We start from the raw sequence: 16638 nt of genomic DNA on the forward strand, positions 1-16638 counted from the left end.
AGTCGCCTAGAGAGAGGAGTGAAAACTTACTAGTTAAAGTAGCACAGCAATGGTTGTACTGTTACTGTAAAGAGCTATAAGGTTATTTTTAAATAAATAAAAATATGAGAACAAGATATAAGGAACATTAAAAAATAATCACCAAATTAAAAACACAGCACTGTTAAGGACAAACAAGGAAGCACTGGTATGCTTCTGAAAACAAAAAAAATCTGATGTGACAGTCACATAAACTTTACATGTTCCTGAAAGCAAAAACTCCAAAAGATTACAAACTAAGAAAAGCTTATGAACCAGTTTTCCAGTTTTAGTCAACCTCCTTATGCCAGTAGAGCACCAATCTCAAAGAGATCTGTCAAAAAAAAAAAAAAGTAATTTACCAGATGGAGGTTAAAATAACTTGGAGTATTTTGATCACTTACTCAGGCCTTTTGATCCCATGTCGTCAGGGACCTCCTGCAGAGTAGTCCCCAGAGGGCAAGCAATAAAAAGACAATCACAAAGAAAATAATTGTCAGTAATATATAAAACTGGCGCTACGACAGGAGACAGTTCCTAGAACATCACAGGGAAAAATAAGTCTGTAGAATTTGACTTGACTTGCACTTGAAGTGCAATCAGTAATGCAAATGGCAGAGAACACTGTTTTGAACCTGGTCTGAACTAGCAAATTTATGCAACTATATTTTGAGAATACATTTTTTTAACTGCTGGCAAGAACAATGAAAATCAAATAACCTCTTTTCATTAGGAAAATCAAATTAGAATGAATGAATTTGAAAAATCAGTCTAAAGGGACTGATTTGAGAAGCTGGTAAGCTCCATTATACTTTCATGAATACTGTGCCTTTTCCAAGTCAGAACCAGGGAAGCATCACTGACAGCACTGGAAGCAGTTACAACCTCCAGTTAGTCAACAGTATTTCTCAGTTTATTCCAGACTGGGATACTCTTCTGCTAAGTTTTATTTTAACAGCAAATAAAGTTTGCACTGGTTTTGTAGCCTGGCTTGCCACTGGCACCACGAGCTCCTCAGCCTGTTGCAGCTCATGAAACTGTCTCCATGGTAACACCCTAGTGCAGTCTAGCAGGCCCTTCTACTGTGCTTCGCTCTCCATGGAATGCCACATACTTACGGTCAATATCACTGGTTTCCTGCTCACTCTGGTCCTTGTTCTTGTAGAAGGGAAATTTTCGGGAAAAGAGGTTCTTTTTACGCTTGTCATTGAATGACTGCTGAAGAAGAGAAGGAGGGGCAAAACAAAGGATGTCTAATGTCTGTGTGAACAAAGGCCCAGAGCAGCAGCTTTGCGGAAGCTGACTCCTACAACCACATTATGCAGTGCAATCTCAGTTTAACACGCATCTTCTCAGCTCATTAGAAACAGAGACTGGGATTATGACTTTGCTCATATCCTCCATGTTTCACATGCTTACTATTGAGAAAACTAGTTCATGCTATAGAGCTTGACCTTTATTTCACAAATTTAGGCTTGCTCTGAGTGTTAAAAATAGTGGAAAACTAGGCTGCTGTAAGATGGCCAAACCATAATGACTCAAAGTCAATTAAATCACTGATATTATCTCATTTATGGGTTACAGTATTAAAAAAAGAAAAGAAAAGGGAGAAAAAAAAAAAAAAAACCACAACCAAAAAACCAAGCTGAGGCTTTTGCAAACAGTTGATGTTATAACAGAATATCAGAAGTATTGGACAGTGCTACCAACCAACTGAAGAATCTCCATAATAGTATTTTACTATTGCAATTCATTGCAAATTCACCGAAAGGACTTAACTCTGTTCTATGTAAGTCTGCATCCAAATATGAAGATTAACTTGAAAAGACACAAGCTAATTCTATTGGTTTACTGTGGCAATTATGTTTTTCAAGAGTGCACTTATAATTACCACATGAAAAACCCTGTATATCAAGGATCATGTTCAGCAGCTTTTGACATTAACTGCTCGTGTTGCTGAAGATTTTCTGCATCTCAGTTGCTACAAACATTTCTAGAGTTACTTACATCCATGTGAATATAAACTATTATTGTGCTCCTTGAACAAGTGATGCAGAGCATCAATGCGTTTTCATTCCTATATAGGTATATCTATATGTAATAAGCACAGATTTTAGTAATATCTGTCATATCTTCTGCTGAAGACATCACGTGACTACAGCACCTTTAATTTGATGTCCCAAGTCAATAAAAAAACCTTAAAGAATAAATAAATCAGTAATGTTTTAATTGCAATTATGCTCAGAACTAGAGCTAATACAGCTAACTTCAAGTCAGGAGAAATTCCCTTCCCTCTTTAGGCATGAGTGACTCATCTGACCAGTTTTACAAAGGCACAAAATTTGCCATATTTTTGTCATTTGGTTTGCAAATAGAAAGGATGGCAAAACAGGAAAACACCCAACTTGGTCTTGAGACTGTGCTGTAGGGGACTATTTCTAAGCTAAGCAGAGCCTATGTGCAGCAGGAAGTAAGAAAAGCGCCACAGAAACATCTTTTAAAAGGTATTGTAAAAAAAAAAATCATGCATTCAAGACTCTATTAACAAGTGTTTCTAAAATTTGAAGCATGTTAGCTTTCAAGTAATTGTTTGTCTTTCTTCAGCCAATGTGAGCTCACATTCCTTTATTACATGCAATACAATTGCAAAAAGGCATATTATTCTTTCGACCAGCATTAAATATGTAATTGATTACAGTAACAAGTAGGGGCCAAACAGGACAGAGTTTTTTAAAAAATGGACCACACTTTTTGGTACAATTGAAAACTAGCACTTGGCCTTCCTAAAGAGAATATCTATAGTTGTGCTCCTGTCCAGTGCAACACAAAAGCTGCATCCTACTACAGGATTAACAATCCTGGCCAGGCATGCTTGGCAATAGCAGATACTTAAACTTCCAGTGATATTTTCATTACCAACGTTTATTTTAAAATTACTTAACATTATAAGGTGTTAAAGAAGCATATGGTACCATGGGAGCACAATCAGTGACATTGAGCTCTGGAAATAACAATACTGTGCTAAGGAGGAAATCCATAAAACCTTTAATTGCCTTGCATCTGTGTTCGACTAAAACTGTTGTTCCACTGTAAAAATTGGTAAATTATCAACCTGACACATAGACAGAAGATGAAGTTTCAAGCCAATCATATGCCTGCAGGAACCATACTTGACACAGGCAAATTTTATGTTATGACCCTGCTGACCTTCTCTAATACAAGCCAAGTCACTGCAAATGATTTCTCACAAACAAAGAAGTATGTCCAAAGGAGATCCTGGCTGAGTATACTGAAAAATGCTGTATTGTAAATTCAAAAAAACCCAAAAGACTCACATTTATAATTGTTTCTGTCAGTTTGGTAAAAGAAGATCAATGTAATAAAGCTAAAATAGTTCAGTTTAGCAGAGGTGGTGAGAAGGGGGAGTCTGTACAGTTAAAATAAAAGGACTAGCTCATTTATTGTGTTTCATAAAACATAATCAAGTTCTTCATTATAGTTTTGAAAATATTTCATAACAATTATTTTGTCTGTACAGTAAGTTTTCCTGAGCTAATATAAAACTTTACATACTGCATGTATAATGGTCAGAGTCAGTTCCATTGCCAAAAAAATGAGAAAATTAAAATATTATACTGATTTTTCATAAAAGATTAGCCAAAAGATTACTTTTAAAAGATACCATGATTATAAAAGCTAGAAGGATTTGCTTATTAGTTGAAAATGCATAGTAATTGAATTAAATTTTTCATAAGCCCACTGGCAATTATTCACAGGCATCATAAGCAGGAATATATTAAATCAGAAGCAGCACAGAAAATGAGATAAATGTGTATATGAAAGGAACAAACAAGAATAAAATGTAACAATTTTTGCTCCAGATTTTTTACCATGAAAGGAACATGGGTTTTAATGTTTGCCACCAGTAGGGTTATTCTTGAAGGTCTTAATGCAGAAATTTTCAAAAACTGTATAAAAGTGGTATTTCATCCTGTTTATGGAGTATTAGCACACAGACAAGGGAAGGCACATGGTCCATGAGGACATGTATGGTGCAGTCAGCTTACTGGGAAAAGTATCATCATGACAAATACAAGAGGTATACTTCAAGGAGAAACTCTGATGTTAAAACATATACAGCTGAAGCAAAAGACTGAACAGTGTAAGTGTTTGCAAAATGGAAAGTTACTAAAGAAAAAGAACTGCAGTTCTACATCAATGGCAAGCGTAGTTGCTTTTCCACTCAGTATTCCATGCATTTCTTTGGTGCTCTGTTAGTACACAGGGACTGTGCACCAACTCTGCTTTTGCCAGAACGCTACTTCAAATGCAGCGGTAATTAACTGTTTGCAGTTAATTGGTAGATACACTCTAAAATCATGCAATTATCTTTCAAAGAACATGGTAACATTGGCAAAATTACTTAGTCTATTAAGAAGAATCTGAAGTATTTAAGCCTCTTTTTATATGACTTCTGAAAAGCAAACTCAAATTACCATGTCAATTGATAATATTTTATTCCAATACCCAACTGTGAATGCACCAAACCAGAAAAATACTGCCAAATAATCCAGTAAATCTCCAGGGCAGTACCATAATTGTGAATCAGAAAGTAGTTAAAGATACTGATTTTCTTTTAAGCAACACTTATAGGAGAAAAACATGACATTTCATTAATAACTGAAACCTTTGCCATGTAGCAGAGGGATGTATATATGAATTTTAGAGTCTTTATACTTTGCAGTTCTACACTATCAGGATGTAATTCTGAAGCTTTAATATTTTATGTATGCAATTTCTGAAGTTACGAAAACATTGTAACTGAAATAAATTATTAAAATGCATTTGTGAGATTTACAATAATGACTAAACAATGCTACAGCATTAATGAAATTAAAAATATAATCACTTTTTAAGAAATAGCTTCTTCAGGAGCATAAAGCACACTTCGGATTTTTTGAAATGGCAATATATTATTAGTTTAGAAGACTCTTGCATCTAAAATACATGTGCCTAAGTCTTGAAATTACTTCTCATATACTACTGGTAGAAATGGTAAGGTTGTGGAATTGTTTCTCAAATTTCAGAACAGCCAAAACATTGCAAAAAAGTCTCACCCTCAAAACAATAAAAAATTGGCTGTTGTGCCATTATGAAATGGCTAAAATTTTGGCCACAAACATTCTTATTACTACTTAAGTAGCCTCATTTTTTTCTCACCACTGATTCCCATCACATGTGCTGTGACAGGAATCACACCTGGTGCAGAGCTGTTAGACTTGGTTAGGATATACAGCTCCTAATACATTACAGTTTTATGAAGCATATATATTTTTATGCTAATTCTTTGAACAATTTGCAGTGCTTTGGCAATTAAAGTCTGCTTTGGTGCTCAGAATTATTTCATTTCTATTTGATAGAATTTAGTCATTTCACTCAAATCTGAAAGTGATTCTCCACACACAAAACCCCTGAAAAATGTTACCATTCACAATCCCAGGTGTAATTAGCACTTCATTAACTTACCCCTTTATCTCCTCTTGTTTTGGAATTGAATTTCACTGTCTTCAAACGGGCCCGTTCCTTTTTCTCAACTCTACCACAAAAACACACACAAAAATGTCAGAATCAGCAAAACTCCAGAACTTCAAGTTACCACTTGTTACAACAGAAGCATATTGGTGTACCTTTTGTACTATACATTTTATTGCATATGACACATTCAGAAAATGGAAGCCTGCAATGGAAAGCTGTTATTTCTCAAGTGAAGTGCTGTGGAATTATTTGGAGTATTTTTTGGCTATACATGTTCAATAAATCCTGAGAGTGCAAAGAGGAATCATGACACAGTAAGTGAACAGCATCAATTATCAGTCAATAGCAGATTAAGATTCAGAACATTTAAACTCTAATTTGAGTCTCCAGTATGCCAACAAAAAACTCATCTCCATTGGCTACCAAAGAATGATTTTCCAGTTTTCCAGGTTCTGGGTAGAAAGAATTCATGATAGTGTCATGACTTTAATAAAATTCATTAATACTTTGCACCTTTTCATATATAAGTGGTTAATTATCTGATATTAAACCTACAACTTACAGTAAGAACAGAGAAGGTGGATGTGGGTCACCTTTATTAATTTCAGCACACAACTCCTAGGGCTAAATGGGGTTTTAATAAACTTTTCATTGAGTAAATGAGAATCCCACTACAGATTACTTAAAACCAAAAGAATCAAACAAGTGGTTGATGTGGTACAGAATTAACAAGAAAGAGAAAAGCATATACAATATATGTATTAATCTGATCAGATGTTTAATAGCAGGCATGTCCAAGTCAATAAAATATGCCATACCTCCGTTTGCTTGGGATTACTCCAATTTCATCACTTTCTCCATCTGGAGTTACCTGCCGTGCTTGCCACCATTCATCATCAGAAGCATTAATGACATGGAGAATATCGCCAAATTTGAAGTTCAATCCTTGACTTGGAAGGCCACTATCTTTAGTCTTGTCATAATCAAAAAGAGCTCTACATTGAAAAAAAAATATTAAACATGGAAAAAAGGAAGAAAAAAACAGGAGAGTATGAATAGCATGAAATATGAAGCAAGCTGCCTGTGCTATTCATAAATGATTGCATCTGACAGGTACTTACAGGAAGGGTGAATACATTCTCTCATACACACACAGAATGTGTTGTACAGTACCCCCACACACTTCTAAGCTTTAATGAATGAGAAAAAACTTCATCCAGAGAAAACCACTAATGCTTTACAAAAGCTCTACAAGAGACACCTAGTGCAATTCAATAAGTACTTTGCACAGAGCAAGTTACATGTCAGCCTAGGATAAAAAAGACAAGCAAGTATTTAAAGCATACAGCATGGTCAAAAGTTCTGTAAAGTATACTTTCATATTGAGTTATAAATTTAAATTGTTTAGTAATTTAGTACAGTTTAGTACTGTTTTTAAAATAAAAGTCAGTATCATCAGTATCCTGCTCACAGGAAAAAAAAAAACTTAGAAATATGACCTGGTCGCCACTTTGCTATCGTAGTACCCAAAGGCAGAGAACCGTATGCACATTCCTTTGGGAAATTCCTGACCATTTTGAGAGAATCTCACCTTTTTTCCTAAGGTAAGCCTGTTTTCAAATATAAGGCACTCACAAAACCTGAGCAGCAGCTGCATGACTACAGTTTTGTCAACATTCCCTCTGGCAGCAAGATTGGTTTATGCAATTGACTCCTATTCCCCCTTTTACTTAAAAAAGCACAAATGTCTGGAAAGGCACATGGTCCACCACACTATGGAACTGATCTGCTTTACAAGTCATGTCTTTTCTGCCTTTTGGATCATTTTATACCTGGACAAGTTCCCTGAGGAAATGAAGATATCTGCAAGTCTGTTTCTCCCTGGCACAGCTGAGGGTTTAATGAGGACATGGAAATGAAAGATGACAGGAGTCTCTTAGCAAACAGCGAGAGATACTGCTGAGGTTCTGCCTTCTAAAGGACATCTTTTGCATTTGAAAATAGTTCATGAACCTCACCTATGTGAAATAAATGCTTGTATGACACAGTCCAAAAAATCCTCAACATTATTTGATCAGCCAGCTCATGTGCTGTCAGTGCTGCACCTTCTGAAGAATACCAGAATTCAACTTACTCGAAACCAAGCCAAAGTAGTACCAAGAGATTACAATGTGATGATTTAAAAGGGTGTCATTTTCCTTGTCCAAATTCAGCTTGTTTCCTCATCCTAAACACTGGTCTTACATACCTTTTTCTGCTAGATATTTAATATCACAGAATTTTTTAACCCATGTATGTCAAAAACTGTTTACTCCAAAATCTACTTCAGCTTAGTTAATTTTGCTTTCCTTCAGCACTAAGTGAACTGTATTTGTTTATAACCAATAACAAATTGTTTATAGGGAAAAAGTCAAAATATTCTGCCAGACCAATTTATCTTCAGCATCTATTGTAAAACCAGAGCTGTTTGAGACACCATGCCTTTCTTAGGCTATAAAATAGTTAAAAAAATTCCTAAAGGATTAAAGATTTTAATAAAGATTTTTAGAATGTCTACAAAAAGACAGAAATTTTAAAATGGCCTCAAAATATTTGCTGTCCTGATACGAAGAGCCTTATACTTAAATCTGCAATACCTTTAGTTTAAGTTTATAACCTAATTCAGACTTTCAATTTTGAAACAGCTTGGAGGTTGAAATACCAACTTCCTTAGCAGTGAGACCTTCATAATATGATATTTTTGGTTAATTCCACTGCATACTTAAGATATCCTGATTATTTTTTTTTAAATCAGAACCTTTTTTTTTTTAATAGCCAAAATATTGCAGGTAAGAAAATGATACAGATAGGAAGTAGTTATTCCTCCACATTTATTCTGCACGTTTGTTCAAGAAACACTCAGGACAAATATGATTTCATATCTCAAAATAAATTGCACATAATACAGTATGTACTTTCAATGCAGATTCAAGTTGTATAGATTTTCACTGAATTAATTACATGCATCGTGACATTTATTTCCTGAGATTTCTTGTTAGCATTCAAGCAATGATTTCTACCATCTCCACTTTTAACTTCTATTTTTGAGTTTGCATATAGATTTATAAAAGCTGTGAGCTTGGCCTAACAGCATTAACATATATGTTGACTACATGAGAAAAAATGCTCAGGAGTGAAATGGAAGCAGAAATGGATAAAGCCATTATTACCAACATGTGCTTTGCCAACTAGATAAATGGTTACACAGAGCAGGTTTTGCACAATTAAAGGCAGTTTCATCAAACACATTTTCTCTGGTACAGCCACTTCAAGGAAAATGATTTTATTGGGCAAAAAAGTCAAAGCTGATGAAGATAGTTTTATAAAAATATTTAGGATGTCACATAAGAGTGACAAAATTATGCAACTAACACTTATAAGAATACCAGGAACTGCTAATGATTCTATAAACTACCTCAAAAGCAAACAGAATTAACAAAAATTTCTTTTGATTCCAAGTGATTATCATGGCTTTTCCTGTATGCCTGGCACATCACCAACCAAGAACTCACTTCACAGCCCAGATGATGCATTTATCTACAAGCTGGAATATAAAATGAACTGCTTCTATTAACTTCCTGCATGGAGACTTTCATTACAGATTAAAAATGCCATGTATACATTTACTTATTTTAAGTTATAAAACCAACTTAAATTTACTAATCCTGATCAACTACTGCTTTGAATGCAGATCTATGGTATTTACGGTAAGTTCTATTTAATTGAAATGGGAAGTCGTAAAAAATATTTTCTAGAGAAAGCACCAAGTCCTCTCTTTTATTTCACTTTGTATTACTCAGGACCTAAAGAGCACTAAAAAGGGAACTCAGTTCCTCCATCCACAAGCCTAGAGAAACTGAAATTATGTTGCATATTTCATGAGTGTTTATGCTTCAAAGCCAAAAATGTAATGGCTGTGTAACAGTGCAAAATTTTCCAGAGTATCTTGTTACCTGCCACACTCATTACTTTCAGTGTCATAGGCTGTTGACCAAGTTCTACTGAAGCATTTCTTCAACAAACAAAGCAACCAGGAATCCCAGCAGCAAAAGCAGCTCTATGTTTAATTTCATTAAATATTAATTAATTTTACCACTTCACAATAAATTAAGGTCAGCTTGTAAAGGAGGTTCTCTTTTTCTGAGTTTTTTGGAAAGTTGTTTCAAACGTAATGTTTGAACTCTGAGAATACCATAGAGATGGCCCAATTCAACAGCAGACAAGTACACTTAGCCTGCTGCTAATAGCAGATCTTATTTTTCTAAAGGACTTAGTTAAAATTTCTTAGTAATTTTAAAACTGTTACATTTCTTCAGCTCGGAGACATAATAATTTTTTTGCTGTGATTCAAGCACAAATCAGCACCATTGTTTGAATTTGAAATGTATTGTGCTGATCAGAAAAATGCACAAAGGTAAATGGAATTTTTGATTTTGAATGCTACACACATTGCAAACTAAGGCTTGCCACAGACTATAAGATTAAATGTGGAACAGATTTACTGTATTATCATAGAAACTTGATACCCTGAAGGTATCTCACATGTGCTTTTTGAATTTCCAGATGAGCATATATGTATCTACGTAGATATAGATCAGATGCAAACCTAGAAACACTATGAGACAATCTGTCTCAGAACAAAGACCAGAAGAAATATAAAGCAAAATAAGAGAAGATACATCAGTACATCTGAATTAGCTGGGGACAGGGGGCGTGGTGTGGGGGGGACAGTAGGACGTGCAAATGGAGAGTCAGCTGCTGCCAGATTGCTGTATTTGTATTGCCCTCCAAGGGCTGTTTCTTAAATCACTGTGCATCATTTTTTGATATAGATACAATCACAAAGAAAAACCTGCCATTTTACTCTAAATTGTATTGTCAGGCAAACACAATTGCCTTTCCCTTAATATTACATAAAACCAAAAAATGCTGTTTACAAGCAGACTAGTCTTAAAGATATCATGTTTACAGGAATACAATAATTTATCTGATTTTATTTCCTAATTTGTTAACATGTTTTTGAGAAAGCAGCAGAGATGTTTTTCAGGGTATTTTTCTTTAATAGCTTTTCTGCAATTGTGATTGAATGTCTATAAACATTTTACTAGTGGATTTACCATTCAATTCAGCATTTTGTTACATAACTGGCATCCTTTAAGGCATATCCAAAACCCAGCACTACTGAAAAAAGATATCTGAAGTTATTAAAATTTGCTTTGAATTGAATTAAAAATACAGTATGACTATACCAGTGACTTATTATAAGAAATAAAGTGGGTAACTAACATGTTCTGTCAGTATCTAGCAATATGTGAAAATATTCATAAAAGTTACTTCAATGGGGTCAAAATTACATCAAAGACAAGACAGAACAGATGAGAACCCTTTCTGTGCATATAAAGCTGCCTCCCAGTCTTTGGCAGCTCTTGGTGTGATGCCACAAGCAGATCCCAAAAGCCCTAGCAGCACCCTCTGTAAAGAGATGTGGGTAGAAAAGTACTTTTGTTGTGGAATTTTTGCATTTTGGATATTTGTACTGACTTATACCAACACTGATTATTGAGCCTCAAAAACCTTCAATGAAGCCAGTCCCCACAAGGCTTCTGCCAACGGCCTGGAGAACGCTGCAAGTTCTGCAGCAGCTGGCAAAGTCAAAAGCTCAACAATTCCATCAGTAGAATAAAAGCTGCATAAAGATAAAATGCTTGTCAGTGGGTCAAAATACCAGATGTGTGAATATGAGCATAAGCAGTTTAGAACCTAATCAAGCTATAGCTAACCAAGCAAAACAGAAGCATTTAGAATTGTTTGGGCTTAGGTATATGATGAGAGCTAAAGCAATAGATCCTGGGATTATGGAAATTAAGATCTTGGCCAAATATCTAAATGTACACTTACCTACCTGTGGAAATTCAAAGATACGGATAACTGTGGGATCATGCATTGACCCTTACTATTTAAGGCATTTATTTTTAGAGATTTAAACTTTGACCCCCAAATATTTAAGGCAAACAGAAGTAGAAAAAAAAAGTAGGCTCAGATCTGAGAAAACAGAATCCAGCTACTGAAATAATAGGTCAAAACACAGAAAATACCTGTTAGAGTCAAGCTAAACAAAAACCATAAGTGTATTTAGCTACATTTGTGTCAAGCATTCAGAAATAGTTACAAAGGACCATTACGTGCCTCAGTATCAACACAATTACTCAGGGAACTGCTGGGTGTATGACTTGCTTCCCTTCCCATAGCTCAGTAGACAGAACACATAATGAACAAAACAGTATCTGCTTTGGATGGGAAAAGTCAACAGCACCTGAGCCTGCTTACTTTTAGGAGGGAAACCATGAGGTCCTACAACATTTTAAATCATGTTTAACCCAAACATCAAAACTACTTGAAGGCTTGAAACATTCTGGCCTCTGCCAAGAGGCTACTGATTCAATCCAGAGATGAGCTGATTTGGGGAACTCAACAACCAATTTATTTTTAAAAATGCTATCCTTTTACCCATGTTTCATACTTGAAACATTATACTTTATCAGGACATGATACCTGATGTAGGAGTTGAGTGACACATGAATAAGCTGCACCCTGCCATAACTTCCTTGTGAAACCACCTATTTTCTCATCTGCTTCATGCTCTTACGTTTCCACTTCCTTTCAGCCTCCTTTATGTTTAATTTGATATGAATAAATTAATGAGGTATACTCAGTTCACTTGCTTTGCATTTCCTCTCTTGGTTACCATGGAAAAATATTCCATAACAAAATTGAATTGGATAGAGAAATAAGGTTCCTTAAAAAAGCCAAGAAAAAAACTAAAGTCAGCTGAAGGAAATAAGATCGAAATCTGTCACACCTTAAGAAAGAGATGACTATACATTTGAAGTCAAGTACTGAAAAAGGGAGAATATGAAGACTATTGTCACAAAAACACAAATTGAACTAAATTTTTAAGACTTCACATAAACTGACTTAAAGAAGAAATATCTGGTTTTGCTGAAGAATTATCATTACTTTCAAATCAAAGGACAAAAAGCAAATAGCACCACTCCTCAAAGTTCATATAGTGTTCTCAGGGATATTACTGCTTTTTCAGCTATATTGCATTAATCAGTCTAGTACGGCTTTATTTTTATTATATTTGCATAGAAGTATCCCTTTATTAATACTTGGTAAATAATTGTACAAAAACACAAATACCAAAATAGTAACTCTAAAGGAATGCAGAAAAACACAGTACAAATACTATGAGAAAGATGATTACCTGACATAGAGGGATCTCTTCTGGCTGGTTCGCAAAGAGCCTGATCCTGAACTAATGCTACTGTTCATCATCTGCTCCCGTAAATCATGGATTTTAGCTTCAAAACGACTGTATTCTGTAACAAAGACAGAATTTGGCATGGCAATTAATTTCCTGCCAAACTCAGCAATTGAACTGAAAGAAAAACTGAAATATTTTGATTAGACAAAGAAAATATACAAGAATATTATACTTCAAAATTCTGTGATTATACTCTATAGTTCACAGTAACTATTTTCTTTCAAATTAAGATAAAATTCTACTAATTTCTACTAATTATTATCAATTTAATTGTAATAAAAAGACAGTTACAGATAAATTTTAACCCATGACAGAAAGGAAGCTTCAGAACATACATGTGAAATACATGTCTATAACCAAGAACTAAGTTTTTTAAATTTTAAATGTTAAGAAATGGAAACTAAAAATGTCTGTACTTCAAAACTCTGGATATCATTGAGATAAAGAATTTAACACTACAAAGTGGGAAATATGCAAAACATCTTCTGAAAAAAGACCATATTCCTCTGAAAGCTCAGGAAAGGAAAAAAAAAATCCAGAATTCTGGCATGAATTTCAATCCACTTGTAAACAGCATTAGAGATTCAAACTGCCCCCACAGAATTATGTACAATGATAATCCAGGAAAAACGGATTGTGTTCTTAAGCAGCACCGTGTACTAATAAAACTATGCTATAAGCATTTGACTTAGCTACAAAGGCAGCCAGGAAAATAGTAATTGCTTCTTCAGGACAAACATCTCCTGAAGTGAGGTACTTACATGCCGTCAGCATAAAATACGAACTCAGAGCAAGTAAGTTTTTCCTTCAGCTGAATAGTTTGGACTTCAGGATCAACAGATCCACTTGTAAACCCTTCCTAGTCAAAGGAAATGTTGTGCAGCCACCACCTTCCCCAGGAGACCACGTGATGCCAGATTATAACAAGTCAACACTGGCAGAGCCAGGGCGTGTGTGCCGCGGGCAGCAGCTGGACCGGGCACTGAGCTGCTCTCCTGAGCTGCACCCTCACTCCCTGTGGGCACCACGTTATTCAGGAAGTGCAAGACTGAGAAAGGAGTCTAAAGTAAAAAATCTTGAGAAAATCTCTAAACTAAGGTTCCTTCAACAGCCATCTAAAAAGTGAATGTTTTATCACAGTATGTTCTGCAGCAGAGCACCAATAGCATCTATAATTAACCCTATCCAGAGTATGAAAATATGAACAGTCTCTTCAATAACCCTAACTTTTGTCCTTTATAAGCAAAAACTAGTAGTTTTTAAAACAGCACCAAGTGTCTGTTTACTTGTAAAATTCAGATCAAACACTTTACCGGCACTAAATCCAACCGATGAGGTTGTTTGACAAGAGAATCAAAACCATTATTTCCACCACTACCGATGCTATCACTAATAACAAAAGAATGTAAGATAACAGGACAGTAACCAAAGAGGAATGTGAGAAAACAACATTTTTTAGAAAGCAGCATTCTTTAGGGGAAGGGCTCAGATGCAGTGAGGGAACAGCCCAGTCCTGCTGTGCTACTGCTGCCCTTGGGTAAGTCACAAATTTTACTCATTTGTAACCAAGAAACTGCAAACCTATAAGACTTTTGTACACCCCTGTGTGAAAGGCAAGTAAGCATGGAAAAGATTAGATAATCCCAGTTTTTTCTTGTGCTACAGCCTGTTCAATACTAAAAATATCTGCGGCTCTTTGCAATAGCTACTGGAAAAATTACAATTTTCTGTATCGTGTCATTTTATTGAAGAATCAGACTTCCTCCTATGCAGCACATAGATATAAGAGAGCTACCAGGGAGGCTATTTCCCAGTATTGCTTAACTCTATCCTATATTTCATCTGCAGGTTGCTTGTCTTGCAGCTTCCTGAACTAATTTAATTTTTCTCATCAGAATTCCTGGGAAGTAAGTGCTGAATGAGTGACAGGGACATCTGTAGGAGTAAGGAGGAGAATAATTTCACCACAGAGGCTCCTGCCATATGAATAAAGCAAAAAAAGGAAACTAATGGGCTGGGACTGAGAAGGCTTTATGTTCAAAAAGAAGGAGTGCCAAGAAATTTCATATTTAGGAGAAGCTTAAGCACTGTGCAGTCAGAATCTGGTGAGCTCTTTTGGTGCAGAGCCTGCTAAAATTTGAGTTATATTCCTCTTAACAGAAGGTTTTGAGACAAACAGGATGAATAGAATTCATTTGGTTTGGAGCTAAAAAGTTTTTTTTTAGCTTTTTTAAAAAGCTAAAAGGCTTTTAAAAAAAGAAATCTCAGTATTAGGTATAGTGCTACTGAAACTAATGCTGGAGACAGAAAATAACACAGCAGCAGGACTCTTGATAGCATCAGAAAAGCAGTGTTAGTCAAATACCCAAAGGATCAGCACCTGTGCCCTGTTGACAAAGTAGAGTTGGTTCAATATCAGCTTTATAAAGCAAAGTGTGAGCTCTGCTAATTTTTCTACAAGAGGTTATAATTTATCTAGGACAGTTTATATTTCTATCTCTGTGATTAAGAAGAGTTGGATATCAGGTGTCTTTTGCATCTTCAATCTCTTACTTTCCCCTTCAGCTTATCATGCCTAGATCCTCACAAATGCTAGAGAATGATTTTCGTTACAATGCCTTTCTTTCTTATGCTATTCATAATAGCCATATATTTATCTGTCATATAGTGTATGACAAATTTTATATTTGTTCCCCTAAATCACAGTGAACAGCACAACAAACTTCCACCTGGCTGTGACAAAATCATACGATGTACATATAAATATGTAACTTTTAAAGAAAGTTTTGTCATGTCAACATTCCAAAAATTTGGAGCTGGAACAGGCACAGTGAACACAATGGAAAGGACACTCTGCTTTCTTGGTCAACAGGAAATGAATAGCTTGGCAGGGAAGGAACACATTTGATTTCTGGTGTAGTGGTATCAGGGTAACAGAAAGAGCATAAGTTGTTTAAATGAAAACGTAGAATTATTTTAACCCAAATAAAGCAGGCTGGCCAATGGAACTCTATCTACAAATATGCTTCCAATTTCCACAGCCAACAAAACACTGAGATTCTGAAATACTGTTTTTAAAAGAACTATCATGGTACAAGAAACACAGACACCCACACACAAAAAAAAATTCAAAACCAAAAGAAAACCACACAATCCAACCTCTCAATCCTTTCAGGAAGACTTTGGTCAGGCTCCAAAAACAGATGTATATACAACAGCAGGGAATGAAACTTCACTCAGAATCACCTTTAAGATCTGAATTTTAGGAAAGCTGCTGCTGATATACATCAAGTAAAGGATAAAAGGCAGCAAAACTACCATGAAACACAATAAAATAAGAGCATTAGAATAAGGGCAACTTTTCTTGACTAGAATTTTCTCAAAGTTTCCAGGAAGTTTAGAGACAGGGAGAGAATAGTATCTACTGATATAACAGTGAGATCAAGGAAGCAAAAGCATGTCCTGCTTCAGTTCATGGCATTTATCCAACAGAACCTCACCATCACCAAAGAAAAAAACGCAAAGCCTACTCAGGTTTATACATAATCAGTTGTTAAGAACAGAGGATGAATACATCTGGGCTCAAGTTGAAACTTTACACTGCATAAGCAGATGGTGCAAAACTAGACTAAATCTGCTCTATTTCATGTCTGCATGTATTCCACAGCAACTAGCAAAAAGGAAAGAAGATTAGCAAATCCTAGAAGATTACTCCAATT

The 16638-nt window shown here is 35.3% G+C and overlaps 1 protein-coding gene across 22 annotated transcripts in view; it reads right to left on the minus strand.

The window, feature by feature from the left end:
* The window catches only part of DLG1 (discs large MAGUK scaffold protein 1), a 142136-nt gene that overhangs the window by 13170 nt on the left and 112328 nt on the right, over positions 1 to 16638 (minus strand). For 12 of the 22 annotated variants that reach the window (XM_041718157.2, XM_041718155.2, XM_041718154.2 and 9 more), the window contains 4 exons: positions 12860 to 12974; positions 6372 to 6548; positions 5545 to 5614; positions 423 to 456 (listed from right to left, as the gene is read on the minus strand). In XM_041718157.2, the coding sequence (XP_041574091.1) occupies positions 423 to 456; positions 5545 to 5614; positions 6372 to 6548; positions 12860 to 12974 (396 nt within the window). Of the gene's footprint in view, positions 1 to 422; positions 457 to 1136; positions 1237 to 5544; positions 5615 to 6371; positions 6549 to 12859; positions 12975 to 13680; positions 13799 to 16638 lie in introns of those variants that run through there. The other 10 variants (XM_041718152.2, XM_041718143.2, XM_041718141.2 and 7 more) reach the window with 3 other exon arrangements.

This window comes from Taeniopygia guttata, chromosome 9, assembly GCF_048771995.1.
Source record: "Taeniopygia guttata chromosome 9, bTaeGut7.mat, whole genome shotgun sequence".
In the NCBI taxonomy this organism is placed as follows: domain Eukaryota; kingdom Metazoa; phylum Chordata; class Aves; order Passeriformes; family Estrildidae; genus Taeniopygia; species Taeniopygia guttata.